The sequence below is a fragment of the Oncorhynchus masou genome, chromosome 24, assembly GCF_036934945.1.
Source record: "Oncorhynchus masou masou isolate Uvic2021 chromosome 24, UVic_Omas_1.1, whole genome shotgun sequence".
NCBI lineage: Eukaryota > Metazoa > Chordata > Actinopteri > Salmoniformes > Salmonidae > Oncorhynchus > Oncorhynchus masou.
Window position 1 is genome coordinate 90,529,938 of NC_088235.1, and position 16,217 is coordinate 90,546,154.

The 16,217-nt window shown below is 43.8% G+C and overlaps 1 protein-coding gene across 1 annotated transcript in view; it reads right to left on the minus strand.

Annotated features, from left to right (window-relative positions):
- Window positions 1-12,353: 12,353 nt before the first annotated feature.
- LOC135512987 (PR domain zinc finger protein 5-like) overlaps window positions 12,354-16,217 on the minus strand; it is a 49,695-nt gene continuing 45,831 nt past the window's right edge. The window contains exons 15-16 of the mRNA XM_064935563.1: window positions 15,005-15,109; window positions 12,354-14,057 (exon numbers count right to left, since the gene is read on the minus strand). Of these exons, the coding sequence (XP_064791635.1) occupies window positions 13,893-14,057; window positions 15,005-15,109 (270 nt within the window). The 3' untranslated portion in view covers window positions 12,354-13,892. The remainder of the gene's footprint in view (window positions 14,058-15,004; window positions 15,110-16,217) is intronic.

A 16,217-nucleotide genomic window follows, 5' to 3' on the forward strand; every position in this document is an offset into this window, starting at 1 on the left:
ACTGATGGTGAGTTGACACTGATCTTATATTCAGTAGTTCTTCTCGACTGTATGTAATGAAACCTAAGATGACCTGGGGTACTAATGTAAGAAATAACACGTAAAAAAACAAAAAACATGCATAGTTTCTTAGGAATGCGAAGCGAGGTGGCCATCTCTGTCGGCGCCGGAAGTTCAGGTGAGGTAAATCTGAAGACCAACTACTGAGAAGTGCATAGGAAAGGCCTGCATAGGAAAGGCCTGCATAGGAAAGGCCTGCGTAGGAAAGGCCTGCGTAGGAAAGGCCTGCGTAGGAAAGGCCTGCGTAGGAAAGGCCTGCATAGGAAAGGCCTGTGTAGGAAAGGCCTGCATAGGAAAGGCCTGCGTAGGAAAGGCCTGTGTAGGAAAGGCCTGCATAGGAAAGGCCTGCATAGGAAAGGCCTGTATAGGAAAGGCCTGTGTAGGAAAGGCCTGCATAGGAAAGGCCTGTATAGGAAAGGCCTGCGTAGGAAAGGCCTGCATAGGAAAGGCCTGCATAGGAAAGGCCTGCATAGGAAAGGCCTGCATAGGAAAGGCCTGCGTAGGAAAGGCCTGCATAGGAAAGGCCTGCATAGGAAAGGCCAAGATAGGAAAGGCCAAGATAGGAAAGGCCTGTGTAGGAAAGGCCTGCGTAGGAAAGGCCTGCGTAGGAAAGGCCTGCGTAGGAAAGGCCTGCGTAGGAAAGGCCTGCATAGGAAAGGCCTGCGTAGGAAAGGCCTGCGTAGGAAAGGCCTGCATAGGAAAGGCCTGCATAGGAAAGGCCAAGATAGGAAAGGCCAAGATAGGAAAGGCCTGTGTAGGAAAGGCCTGCGTAGGAAAGGCCTGCGTAGGAAAGGCCTGCGTAGGAAAGGCCTGCATAGGAAAGGCCTGTGTAGGAAAGGCCTGCATAGGAAAGGCCTGCATAGGAAAGGCCTGCATAGGAAAGGCCTGGATAGGAAAGGCCTGTGTAGGAAAGGCCTGCGTAGGAAAGGCCTGCATAGGAAAGGCCTGCATAGGAAAGGCCTGGATAGGAAAGGCCTGTGTAGGAAAGGCCTGCGTAGGAAAGGCCTGCGTAGGAAAGGCCTGCGTAGGAAAGGCCTGCGTAGGAAAGGCCTGGATAGGAAAGGCCTGGATAGGAAAGGCCTGTGTAAGAAAGGCCTGTATAGGAATCGGCCTGCGTAGGAAAGCCTGCATAGGAAAGGCCTGCATAGGAAAGGCCTTCATAGGAAAGGCCTGGGTAGGAAAGGCCTGTGTAGGAAAGGCCTACGTAGGAAAGGCCTGCGTAGGAAAGGCCTGCGTAAATGAAAGGCGTAAATCTGAATCGGGCCCTTAGTGCCTCATAATTACTTCATAGTAATAGTTTAAGGATGGTGATAAATCCGGGCTGAACTGTTTTGGCCTCTTGTCTGTACGGGGCTGTACACACACACACACACACACAGACACACACACACACACACTGGTGTTATCCATAAAAACAAACATTATCACCGACCACAAATCGTCTGTCCTTGGTTGCAACACTCACTACCGAGTTGAAAACCGAGGACGTCAGCACAAGAACTGTTCATCTGGAGCTTCATGAAATGGGTTTCCATGACGGAGCAGCCACACACAAGCCTAAGATCACCATACGCAATGCCAATCATCGGCTGGAGAGGTGTAAAGCTCGCCGCCATTAGACTGGAGCACACTTGACCAGTGGAAACGCGTTCTCTGAAGTGATGAATCACGCTTAACCATCTGGCAGTCCGACAGACGAATGTGGGTTTGGTGGAGGTCAGATGAACACTACCTTCCCAAATGCATAGTGCCAACTGTAAAGTTAGGTGGAGAAGGAATAATGGTCTGGGGCTGTTTTCATGGTTCAGGCCCCTTAGTTCTAGTGAAAGGAAATGTTAACGCTACAGCATACAATGACATTCTAAATAGTTCTGTGCTTCCAACTTTGTGGCAAGTTGAGGTCCATACAGAATGGTTTGTCGAGATCTGTGTGTAAGAACTTGACTGGCCTACACAGAGCCCTGACCGCAACCCCATTGGACACCTTTGGGATATATTGGAATGACGACTGCGAGCCAGGCCTAATCGCCCAACATCTTTGGAATGAGATGTTCGACAAGTCACGTACTTTTGGTCATGTAGTGTATGTTGTTACACTTTGAGAGGAGGTGAAATTCTGAATGAATTAAGTCAAGGTCAGAATATGGCGTATTTGTAAACACACCTCCACCACACATGAATGTCTTTGATATCCACCCCAAAGGAATAGCGGGTGAATAGCATGTTATTCTCATGCATAAGGTCAAGGTCAGAATACGTGAGAGAAAAGTGCATCAAAATGGAATTATGTTCCGTTTATGCACGCTTCACTCAGGTTGGAATCCCCCTAAATAAAGAGTGTGATTGCCTTGTCGGCAGCGGTGCAAAAAGTCACTCCACATGAAGGTGATTTCAAGAGATGCAAGAGTCTCTGTGCCATGGCTACAGGGCTGAGTGATGGGTCTCCAGTTGGACCTCACACACACACACACATGCACGCACACTGGTGTTATCCATAAAATAAACATTATCACCTACCAAAACAGGGCACACATACCAGACTCAATCGGTGCACTTAAACACTGAAACATGCCCTTGTGTCGATAGATACACACACAGGTTGCCATTGAAGAGGCGATTATTTTTTTCTCTGCCTGAGTGATGTTTCAGTCCACTTTTGAGAGCCTGTCACTCATCCCCCATTCATTGGATGTCCTTGATGATGACATGTCACATCTGGAAGCTCTTCTGTGTGTTTGATACATAGACATTCTCATAGACATTTATTTGCTCTGCTTTCCCATGGGTGGGTTGTGCTCCTGTGATGTGAAGAGGGAAACCAAGACCTCCACAACAGCAGTCAAGTCAATTGAAGTCATTCTGTTATTCACCACCTCAAGTGTTTTTTTTTTTCAAAGGTAGGGCATTTTGGGAAATCTGGATCTGCACCCAAAAAAAGTGTTTAGGACAGTTGTCTAGAATCACCCCTTTAATGCCATTTGCTTTCTACAGGTGTGGCTGCAACCTAAGTAAAGCCAACCTTTCCTACATACAACATAGCAATATCAGTGTCTTGCACACTGAATAAATGTGTAGCCACTGGGCCATGTTAGAGTAGGATATTGTTTCACAGGAGAAAGTGACACTGGTCTAGATGGACTCCTAGACACTGAGACACACACACTTTTTGGAGTGTAAAAACTGTTTGACATCAAAAATCCTAAAAAACCTAACCCTAATACTAACCCTAACCCTTAACCTAACCATAAACCAAACCCTAAACCTTAGCCCTAACCCTAACCATAAACATTAACCCTAACCCTAACCATAAACCTTAACCCTAAACCTTAGCCCTAACCCTAACCTAACCATAACCTTAACCCTAAATCTAACCCTAAACCTTAGCCCTAACCCTAACCATAAACATTAACCCTAACCCTAACCATAAACCCTAACCCTAAACCTTAGCCCTAACCCTAACCATAAACATTAACCCTAACCCCAACCATAAACCTCAACCCTAACCCTAACCCTAAACCTTAGCCCTAACCCTAATCCTAACCATAACCTTAACCCTAAATCTAACCCTAAACCTTAGCCCTAACCCTAAACCTAACCTTCAAGCTGAAAATAGCATTTAAACAAATTTAGGACCTGAAAAAAGTCCTGACTTCTCAAAAAAGTGATTGTTTCCTACCTTTTCAGAACATTCGGGTGAAATGTTAGGATTTTGGGGTCCTGACACACACACCACTGATGTAACATCCCCCTAGAAGAGGCCAGTCTGCTTCCAGTTTGATTGTACATACTTACTGTTGATGTACAAAGGGCCGGATCCACTTTCAGGATACGCTTTTAATGAAACTCAAACTGTAACACATTTCAGATCTCAGAACAAAGAGGGAGAATCAAAAGCGTCAGAGGAGGTGACCTGGGGTAGAGCGTGCTTTCCTTTCTAAACACAGCACCTCGCCATGATGATCCAACTGTAAACAAGCCCTCTCTGAAGCCCATCTCAATTACCCAAACAGGTGGGGGAAAGAAAGCTATGTTGGTATTTAGAGTTAAAGCAAAGTGATATAAGCATAAACTACAATTTAAAGTCATGTTTACTTCCACAGCAGTAGAGCCTGGGAGAAGAGGCTACTGAAACTAATTGGCAAAGCTTTGAAAATGATAAACTATTTAGAAAATCTGTTAAATGAATGTTAATCCTTGACAAATGTGCTCAGCTGCCATCGAGAGTTGAGTTATCTTAAACGCAGCGAGGACACATGAAAAGTATCGAACGTAAATAGAACAATATGTACAGCAGATAAGTTATGACTTTTCAGCAGCTTTGAAAACCCACACAACTCCATCATGTTATTAAACAAACGTATTATGAAGTTATGGAGTGAGAGATTTATTGGAAATGAAAACTCTTTGCCGAATGTTATAAATCACAACAGTCTCTGTTAAGTAGTGGGTTGTTCCACCCAGAAGAATGAATGGAAATGCCATGGGGCCTCAAACCCGCTGTAGTGCTGCCTCCGCCTATGTAGAACGTAACAGTGCATTATGCAAGGTTTTTGATTAGATTATTGAATTGTTTACCCGAATATAATTTGTATCATTAGTCTAAGGATTCATAGATCAGAATGGGTTTTGAATTATGTAAGTTAACTTCACAGAAATTGTTTACAGAGTTACATGTGAGGTTATGAGAAAACCACAAGTTTGATTGTGGGTGCTGATATTCTTTAATGTACTTATTTGGTGTATCTTGTATCATCAGCCTACAGTATACATCCTCAGTGTAACTACTCCACCTAGAATATAGGCCTTCAAGACCCGAGCCCTGAGGCCACAGCATTGTATTCTACAGCCCTGTCCTATTACCTCTCCCCCTGGAGCCCTGGTTGGTGGGCTGCCCGTCCTTCGCCTGGAGCCCTGGTTGGTGGGCTGCCCGGCCTCCGCCTGGAGCCCTGGTTGGTGGGCCGCCCGGCCGCCCCCTGGAGCCATGGTTGGTGCGCTGCCCGGCCTCCGCCTGGAGCCCTGGTTGGTGGGCCGCCCGGCCGCCCCCTGAAACCCTGGTTGGTGGGCCGTCGATCTGCCCCCTGGAGCCCTGGTTGGTGGGTCAGAACACACCTGTGGCCAGCGATGTTCAGAGCTGATAAATGCTCATGCTTAATGGAGCTTGGGAGGAGGAGCTCGCTGCTTATTGGCCGTGAAGAACACACCATTTTAAATGGCTCTGATCAAAATGGTTCTTACAGAGTGGTATAGCGCTGCCCAGTGTGAGTGGTCCACAGTTGTGTTGTGCATGAGTAAATGGTAATGGTGATGGTATTAGTTTAAACTGAGTGGCGGGATAGAGAGCTGTGAGATCAGCGATTGTAAAGGTTTGCTGCAGGGGTTAAATATATGGGTAGCCCACATTCACGGGGAGAAACAAGTGGAAAGTCCTACAAACACAACATTGTGAGTTACTGAAGCAGAGCGAGTGAGGTTTGGGGTTTAGACACAGAGCCCTGGTCTACACCAACTCATCAAAGACTATTTCAAGGACATAGACAAACGGTCAAAGCTCTGGTCTACACAACTTCATCAAAGACTATCTCAAGGACATAGACATAAACAGTCAGAGCCGTGGTCTACACCACCTCATCAAAGACTATCTCAAGGACATAGACATAAACAGTCAGAGCCCTGGTCTACACCACCTCATCAAAGACTATCTCAAGGACATAGACATAAACAGTCAGAGCCCTGGTCTACACCACCTCATCAAAGACTATCCCAAGGACATAGACAAACGGTCAGAGCCCTGGTCTACACCACATCATCAAAGACTATCTCAAGGACATAGACATAAACAGTCAGAGCCCTGGTCTACACCACCTCATCAAAGACTATCTCAAGGACATAGACATAAACGGTCAGAGCCCTGGTCTACACCACCTCATCAAAGACTATCTCAAGGACATAGACATAAACGGTCAGAGCCCTGGTCTACACCACCTCATCAAAGACTATCTCAAGGACATAGATGGTCTCAGTCACACGCTGAAACCTGAGGATGGAATCAGGGCGTCTTTCATTTGTTTTCAGATTCAATGTTGTTGTCTATCTATCTGATGAACACAAACAACAGTAGCTGTTTCATGTTTTTGTCTATATTTAAACCCTTCATTGTGCTCTGTTGTGTGTCATTCTTTCCTTCCTTGCCAACATGATTCACATGATGCTATCAGCTATTGACTGTGGTTTACAGTACACAGAAGCTTGATATTTTCCACATCTTCTTCCAGTTGATGAGTGTGGACAAAGTTCGTATTTATAACAAGGGGATAATGGATGGTTGTGCGAGGGGCCCGGCCACTCTGTCCCCAGGTCAGCCTCTCTCTCTGTCTCTGTCTCATGAATCCTGCTCACTATGGAAGCAACAGAGGCAGTAAGGGAGAGCACTATCTGATCTCATTCACGTGTGGTGCTGCTGTTTTTCGACCTTGTCAATGTACTATGAGAGAATTACCTTTCTACTGTACTGTTACAGTGCTGTCTTTCGTAGTACTGTTATAGTGCTGTCTTTCATAGTACTGTTACAGTGCTGTCTTTCATAGTGCTGTTATAGTGCTGTATTTTGTAGTACTGTTATAGAGCTGTCTTTCGTAGTACTGTTATAGTGCTGTCTTTCATAGTACTGTTATAGTGCTGTCTTTTGTAGTGCTGTTATAGTGCTGTCTTTCATAGTACTGTTATAGTGCTGTCTTTTGTAGTACTGTTATAGTGCTGTCTTTCATAGTACTGTTATAGTGCTGTCTTTTGTAGTACTGTTAGAGTGCTGTCTTTTGTAGTACTGTTATAGTGCTGTCTTTCATAGTGCTGTTATAGTGCTGTCTTTTGTAGTACTGTTATAGAGCTGTCTTTCGTAGTACTGTTATAGAGCTGTCTTTCATAGTACTGTTATAGTGCTGTCTTTTGTAGTACTGTTATAGTGCTGTCTTTCATAGTACTGTTATAGTGCTGTCTTTTGTAGTACTGTTATAGTGCTGTCTTTCGTAGTACTGTTATAGTGCTGTCTTTTGTAGTACTGTTATAGTGCTGTCTTTTGTAGTACTGTTATAGTGCTGTCTTTCATAGTACTGTTATAGTGCTGTCTTTCATAGTACTGTTATAGTGCTGTCTTTCATAGTACTGTTATAGTGCTGTATTTTGTAGTACTGTTATAGTGCTGTCTTTTGTAGTACTGTTATAGTGCTGTCTTTCATAGTACTGTTATAGTGCTGTCTTTCATAGTACTGTTATAGTGCTGTCTTTTGTAGTACTGTTATAGTGCTGTCTTTCATTGTACTGTTATAGTGCTGTCTTTCGTAGTACTGTTATAGTGCTGTCTTTTGTAGTACTGTTATAGTGCTGTCTTTCATAGTACTGTTATAGTGCTGTATTTTGTAGTACTGTTATAGTGCTGTCTTTTGTAGTACTGTTATAGTGCTGTCTTTCATAGTACTGTTATAGTGCTGTCTTTCATAGTACTGTTATAGTGCTGTCTTTCATAGTACTGTTATAGTGCTGTCTTTCATAGTACTGTTATAGTGCTGTCTTTCATAGTACTGTTATAGTGCTGTATTTTGTAGTACTGTTATAGTGCTGTCTTTTGTAGTACTGTTATAGTGCTGTCTTTCATAGTACTGTTATAGTGCTGTCTTTCATAGTACTGTTATAGTGCTGTCTTTCATAGTACTGTTATAGTACTGTCTTTCATAGTACTGTTATAGTGCTGTATTTTGTAGTACTGTTATAGTGCTGTCTTTTGTAGTACTGTTATAGTGCTGTCTTTTGTAGTACTGTTATAGTGCTGTCTTTCATAGTACTGTTATAGTGCTGTCTTTCATAGTACTGTTATAGTGCTGTCTTTTGTAGTACTGTTATAGTGCTGTCTTTCATAGTACTGTTATAGTGCTGTCTTTTGTAGTACTGTTATAGTGCTGTCTTTTGTAGTACTGTTATAGTGCTGTCTTTTGTTGTACTGTTATAGTGCTGTCTTATGTAGTATTGTTATAGTGATGTCTTTTGTTGTACTGTTATAGTGCTGTCTTTTGTTGTACTGTTATAGTGCTGTCTTTCGTAGTACTGTTATAGTGCGGTCTTTCATAATAATGTTATAGTGCTGTCTTTCGTAGTACTGTTATACTGCTGTCTTTTGTAGTACTGTCAGGCCATTTACTGTTGAAAGTCTCTCAGTTGGTTTGGCATCTTTAGCTCATAGTCTTTGAATTATGTCCAGGGCCCAACATGGATTTGGCCGCAATTTCAATATGGCGGCTAAAGTAGAATATTGAGTATGGGGCAGCCAACTCACATCTGATGTGACGATACTGGCGTCATAGTGTCATGTCCCCCTTGATGTCTCCAGAATAAACAGCACTGATCACATACAGTACACATGAGAGTATGTGTGTGTGTGTGTGTGTGTGTGTGTGTGTGCGTGTGTGTGTTTAGACAAGCAGCTCTCAGTGCAACAGAGGCAGGCTGTGTTTGCAAAGCACTGAAGCCACAATGTGTGTGGGAGTGAGGCATCTTTTATGAAGCAGGACCTCAGCCTTGCTCATCTGTCTCCACTCCACAGTAGCTGTTACCGTGTGTTTGTGTGTTTGTGCGTGTCTGCACAAGTGTGTGTGTGTGCATGTATGTTTATGTTTGTGAATCGTGTGAGAACTGTGTTTGAATATGTTAGACAGATACGGTCACAGTTAAATGGCTCAAACAACAAGACAGGAACACTGGATCCATTACATTTGTTTGACCAATAACTTCCTGTGAAAGATAGATGTGTTTTGGCCCAGGCAGGTGTTCATTCTGACAGCAGAGTCACTCCCCTTGCACGATGTCCCTGTATGCTGGGGGAATTACCATTCAGTGCACGTATGTGTCTGCCTGTGTGAGGTTTGGGAGTAGCAGGTTCAGCTTGCCTAATGTAAAGAGCTCAGACAGAGACCCTATCTCACCTCACATAGCCACGCATAAAGGACGGAGACACTGGAGGCCATTCTCAGCGTCTCAGTCACAGCTCTGTGTATGTGTGTGTGTGTGTGTGTGTGTGTGTGTGTGTGTGTGTGTGTGTGTGTGTGTGTGTGTGTGTGTGTGTGTGTGTGTGTGTGTGTGTGTGTGTGTGTGTGTGTGTTTTCAGCACAGGGTAAATCAGCACATGAAAGGTGTGTATCCCCGGGTCACTTCTCTCTGCTCCTTCAGTCTGATGTTAAGTTTCTCAATTTCTCTCACACGTGGGATTCTGTGAAACCAGCTAACTTTCAAACACAAAAACAAATCGAAATAGAGAGCTTCCTCCTGCAACGGGACAACTACAGCTTTGTCAGTGTTAACATACAACTCTCTACATTTTCATTTCTGCCAGTCTCAAACAACAACAACCCTGTATGTGTAGTTTACTACACAACATGACATGTATTTATTTGTGCACTCCTGTGTTGATAATGTATCAAGGCACAAATGGCGTGAGTCAGTCAAGGACTACATTTACCAGTGCTATTGTGCATGTCTGTATGGGTGAGTGAGCCCAAGGGCCACAGTGTATGTCTCTGTGTGTGTTCTTAGGAGATTTGTGTTGGGCATTTCAATGTAGCCAAACCCTAAAAGGCGGTTTTGGGAGGGCAGAGACACAGAAAGATAGAGAGAGGGAAGAATGAAGGAGAGGGAAGAGCAAGGTAAAGGGACGGGTAACTGTCTGACCAAAGCAAAAGAGAAGAAATATGGTGGATCTCTCAACCCGTTCACACAAATGTTTTGACTAGACCATTTAAGACATCTCTGTCATCACCAATCACCTAGCAATAAATTCCAGAACAGCTATGAGTGAACCTCGGTGGAAAGGGGATAAGAAGGGGATTCCTGAAAGATGGCCCTGGTTTAAAGAGGAGAGCCATCCACTACACAGCAGCAGCAGTCAAAATGAATTGAAGAACGCGTTGAATTAGATTATGCCGTGGCTCTTGACATTTGTTTCTAGTTTCCTGAGCTACAATGAACCTTGGCAACCGGTCAGAATTTGATAGGATCTTCTGTTCCCAAGTAGTGGATTTGTTGTTAAGGACATTTCGGATGGAGAAACTTAAATCGTTTTAGGTGTTATGTGATGTCGGAACACTTGTCATTATATCTATATACTGTATGTAGTTTTCTCCACAAAGATCTCATCTTGAAGGACACATATGTCTTTGTTCGTGTAAAATGAATAGAGTTGAGTTAGTGGAGATTTTCCTTTTCTTTAGGTATAATTGTTTGTAATTGTTTTATTTATCCTTTATTTATCTAGGCAAGGCAGTAGGGTGCTTGACTACATTTCCCAAGTGTCTCCCAGTCAACAGGCTGTAAGGTGCAGACGGGGCTGTGGTCACTAATGACACGGTGAAGGCTGACGCAATGCACCTGATGACAGGACTGAAGACCACTGGGGCTATAGAGGCGGACCTACTGACTGATGCCTTTTACTCTCCCAACATTCATTATCTACATCCAGGTTTTCTGTGGTATTTAGCTTTTTTCTCCTCCTGCCCCTGTCCAGTTCTCCTCTTTCACCATCTCCCTCTCTCCACTGCGAGAAAAAGAGGGGAAGAGTGTGTTGGATCAAGAGAAACCTCAACACATTTGCCAGATATTGGTTAGAGCCTGTGTATACCCCAGGCCTCAAATACAGTTAGTGCTCAGAAGGAACATAGTATGTGACAGAACGGAAAACAGTTGTATATAAGCTGAAACTTTAACATTCTGTTTTGGGACAATGCCTGTTCAGATTTGTTCTCTGTACATTGTCACATTCATTGTGTTTCTCACGAGCCCCAGCTTCAGCCTGGAGTCTGAGACAACTTGTTCAAATCACATCCTGGCAGATACAGGGTAAACAATAAGGACACAATATCTGCATCTTCTCAAACAATGTGAGAAACCCCTATTCCTTTCTCACAGGTTATTTGCAGGAAAATAATTGTTGATCTATCTCAGTTCCCTGCATCCTCCTTTTAAACTGAAGGCTTTTCAAGACCATCACTGAAATGCAACATGCTTGTGATACTGGGCTGAATTATGTCAGAGGATTTGGATTACAAGCAAATGCGCAAGCACATACACACGCACGCACGTGCACTTACAACAAGGACAGATTCATACGAGTGTGATGAGTTTGTATTGCTGCAATGCTTTCTTAAACCAGCAGAGGCTCTGAGGTAAAACCAGAGAAGTTTCACTTCCAATCTGTTCTTTAACTTTAACTTGTTTATTCTCTCCATCTCTCCACCTATAACTTTTAATGATCTTTTCTACATTTTTTTCTATCACTCTTTTTCCTGCTGGTGTTGTGTTACTCACTGTCAAATTCTTGACCTCTAAGTGGTTTTGGTCATCAGGGTTTGTTGTTACCCATGAGTACCACTCCCTTGGTTTCCATGGACGCACGCCCTCAGCTTTAAAGGAATGTCCAGGAATGTTGGAACGGACACCCAGAATAGACCCGCACACCCTCCCAATACATATAAAATGCCCATGGATGGCACCCTTCACGCAGGGCACCCAACAACTGTGCATTCCCCTGGTCACGGAAGTGGTCCAGACTATCTGTTACCACGGCAACAGCAGCCAAACACAGTGTTGAGACAACTTTGTCCGTATCATTCCCAGCGTGACTGTGGTTTTGCCGTAAACCCCGGCTGGCGTGGTAATGACACTCCATGGCGGTGCAGCAGGGCGGTGGGCGTGGCTGACTGGTGCGGGGAGCAGTGGGTGGACGCTGATCTGGGCCCAGTCTGGCCATATTCAGATGGGGAGGAACAGCAGGAAACTCAGGCTTACAGTAGAAACATGCAATTAGAGACACATTGAGTTGCTGGGAGCCCGGTGTGCATGCTCTGTATGTGGTGGTGGGGGCTGTCCCAGGAAAAGGGAATAGCCAACATCTTTTAGAGCCACTAACCCTCTGCGTTGAGGTGTAGGAAGGAAGGAGTATTCCACAGCTGAAAAAAAGCAGCCATACTTTGTCTGGACTTTTTTATTTATTTTTTAAATGCCACTGTGTTTGAGAGCATCAGCGCGGCCCTGAGGCCTGACCACTAAGAGCAGGCAGCGGGCACAGGCGGCAGGCACCAGGCACAGCTGAACCAGTGGGGAGCCCTGCCTGGACGGCCATGTGGTGAAATCAGTTCCAGAGGGAGTAGAGGTTAACATGGCCACATCTGATCTGAGAACCCTGCAGAACAGCCAGCTGCCAGTCCCCAGGGACACTGGGTGTGTGAGTGGTGGAGATGCAACTGTAAAGGCACATGTCTCATTCCATATCCACCATCTCCCATGAGTTTAGCAAAGTCTAACCCAAGAGCAGCATAGGCCTAATCGTTCTCTGGGGGGGATAGGTGTTACTAGTTTTCTACATTGATTTATTGATTGATTTTACACCATATCCACGTAAACAAGCACCCAAACACAGAAAATAGACATAACGACTATTGGTTTTATAAACCGGAGTGTGATTTTGAGGAGACTGACTGTCAAACATGACAGGATTTATAGCCACTTCAACAGCACCGCAGCCTATTTGATGACACGTTTAGAGAGACTTCCAGCTCAAGCATCCAACTGCCATTCAGGAGATTCTCACAGACTCAGTAAAACTCATCAGCAGTGGATGAGTTTGAGAAATGAGTCCGAGTGAGTCCCTCTATAGAGGGAGCAGAGAGTAGAGCAAACATCAGAGAGACTCTTTAGTGGGTGGCTTTAGATCAGGTGGTGATCAGAGTGATGACTGTGGCCTCTGAAAAAAGCAATTAAATTACCTCAGGCTCCCAGCAGACTCCCAGCCAACCCAAGAATAAGAGTTAAATTAACAACAACAAAAGTCAACAATTTTAACCAACTCTCAAAGCGTTTCCGAAATTCCCCAACGTCAACAGTTAACCAACACGCACTTAGAATGGACAGAGGAAATGTCTGTTTTGTAGGTAATGAGGCTTTTATGAAGTAAAAACATGGAAGTGTGATGTGAAATATTCACAGTTTGAGATGAACAGTAAAAGAGAGGGAATGTGTAACAGTCTGTGGAATACAGGAAGGCTATGGTCTGGTCATATAAAATCTACAGAGAAACAAACATAACTGCATCATCCATTAAATACATTTCCCATTTAACATACAGGATTACAAAAACAGGAGTGTAAACACAAAGAAACTACTTGATCCCTCAGAATATGAAATAACCATAAAAAAAACATTCTTCTTTTGACAAACTGTAACAGTAACTTTGACAATGGTAATGCATTGCTTTTCCAGGCAATGCGTGGGATGGAGGAAGGGAAACTCTTTGGAAAGTTTGTACCTGGTCACAATAGTTGTTGCAGAGTAAGACACCTGAGCAGAGGTGGTAAAGGCACTGTATGGTTGGCATGAGGTGGGAACCGAGAAGCAGACGGTGGGGTAGAGACTTTTTGAACTAGGCTAGTTATTGTATTGTGCTGCATAGTCTGGAAATGTCAATCCCAAAATTTCATATCAAAATTAAATTGAATGTAAATGGCAAACAGGGAGAAAATGGCAGTTTGGAAGCAGATCAGAACTGTGTGGGTCTTGTGCCTCATCCAAAAATCCCTGTGAATTGAATATCTAATGTTCATACTCCATAATTCATACGTACAGGATTTGTTTCAATATTTAAATATTTTCCATATTCTGCATATACAGTATTTAATAGCAACAAACACTGCTTATTGCTACATATGAAATGCATAGCAAGTCATCCTGTATGTATAACACTGTAAATATAGTATACTGTATCTTTATCTTTAGTAAACTGTCTCAAATAGATGGGTTCCTTAGCCCTCGGTCTCTCCGTGAATGTTCTCCATGTGCACTTTGAGGTAGTCATTCCTGGTGAACTTCTTATGGCACAGCGAGCACTCTGCCATGGGCCTGTTGGGGTTGTGGGTCAGCTTGTGCCTGCTCAGCATCTTCTTCAGACTGAACGACAGATCACACACCTACAGAGGAGAGAGAAGTGTTAGTTAGCTCTGTTAGAGATGGCAATTATCACACCTTTAATATGGTACATACAAATCTCTGTTTTAGTAGGTCTCTGACGGATCATATTGAATTCATTCAGTCCTAAACTAAAGGTCTATGCTGGAGAGGAATATTAAGCTATGAAATCCCCATTATGAGTGCAGCCAGCTAATTGAACCAATCACATGAGAGAAGGCTTCAAGGCAGAAGTCATATTTTCCCAGTAAAGCAAGGAGGAAATAAATTAAAGATCCATCACAAATGATACGTTTTACACCCTACAAACGACTCCATCTAAAACGATCAATCATATTAATCCTGCATTGGCATGAGCACAGCAGTTCCCACATGGACTCAGGCTTCCCAGCATGTCTTCTTCACACTCAAATACTGTATCCTCCATTCAAAATACAAACCATGGAGAAGTACCCTAAAGTCCAGCTGCAGAGAATCTTCAGCTTCCTGTGACCAAGTGTGTAAGTGTTTCTGTGACCGAGTGTGTGAGTGTTTCTGTGACCAAATGTGTAAGTGTTTCTGTGACCGAATGTGTGAGTGTTTCTGTGACCGAGTGTGTGAGTGTTTCTGTGACCAAATGTGTAAGTGTTTCTGTGACCGAATGTGTGAGTGTTTCTGTGACCGAGTGTGTGAGTGTTTCTGTGACCGAGTGTGTGAGTGTTTCTGTGACTGAGTGTGTGAGTGTTTCTGTGACCGAGTGTGTGAGTGTTTCTGTGACCGAGTGTGTGAGTGTTTCTGTGACTGAGTGTGTGAGTGTTTCTGTGACCGAGTGTGTGAGTGTTTCTGTGACCGAGTGTGTGAGTGTTTCTGTGACACACACACACACACACACACACACACACACACACACACACACCACTTGGAGTTATGGTTAGGGTTAGAGTCCAGAATAAGGTGGTTTGAGACTCACATCACACTGGAAGGGTTTCTCTCCGGTGTGGGTCCTCATGTGTTCGTCCAGACCTCTCTTCTGACTGAAGGCCTTGTTACACTCACTGCATTTATATGGCTTCTCCTGCAGGGAAACACAGACAAATACACACTTTATAGACAGATCACCTCTCAACACACAGCTAATCTGTATACCATGGGTCGGCAACAGGCGGCCTACGGGCCAAAACCATCCCGCAAATGTTGATTTTTATCAACTGTAAAATCACCAAGGATTCAGCCAAAAAGGAGTTTAATTTTGGAAATCTATTACCAAGTATCCACCCCCCCCCCAAAAAAATGTGATCGTGTCTCAATGAAATGATTGTATTTGAAAATCTGAATCTAGCTGCCTACGCCTGCTGTATACTGTACACAAATACTGAAACACAAATTAACTCTCTCACACATGGAAGAAACCTGGATAACATTTAGCATCCCAAAAAAGTACCAACACACACACTCTCATATCCTCTCACTTCACACCCCGCCGCCCCCCAGTGAGTTTATGAAGATATGAAATTAGAAGTTGTACAGCACCTGCAGTAGGGAAGAAATGAACAGCGTAAGAACACATCTTTTTTTATTTTGTTTTTGGATCCCTAAGGAACACATGGAATCCTAAGGAACACATGGATCCCTAAGGAACACATGGAATCCTAAGGAACACATGGAATCCTAAGGAACACATGGAATCCTAAGGAACACATGGATCCCTAAGGAACACATGGATCCTCTAAAGCTTAAGCAAAACATGGCACAGAAAAGCCCTTTGAACATATATCAGTGCACTGGCTCACAGGGGCTGTAGAATATCACTCCTGTCTCCACACCTCATCAGTTTACCAAAGAACTTTTCCTCTGTGCCTTTCAGAGGCCTGTCTGGGTGTCACTCAAAAGCAGTTATCGCTCTGTGGGGGTGTTATTGTGTGTGTGTGTGTGTGTGTGTGTGTGTGTGTGTGTGTGTGTGTGTTTCTCAATCTAGTTGTGTGTCTGACTTCAGGGAAATATTTTTGACACTTGAAAGCTTAGTTAGAGTTAAATCATAAGCACAGAGATAGCAAGACTTCTTGTTTGGGTGTCAGTCTTTGACAAGACTCACTGATAGCGAAATCTCTACCCATTTATGGATCAGTCGTCAAGGGTACGGGGTGAATGCAGGACGTTAGGTTCCTGGGAATAGGGCTATCATG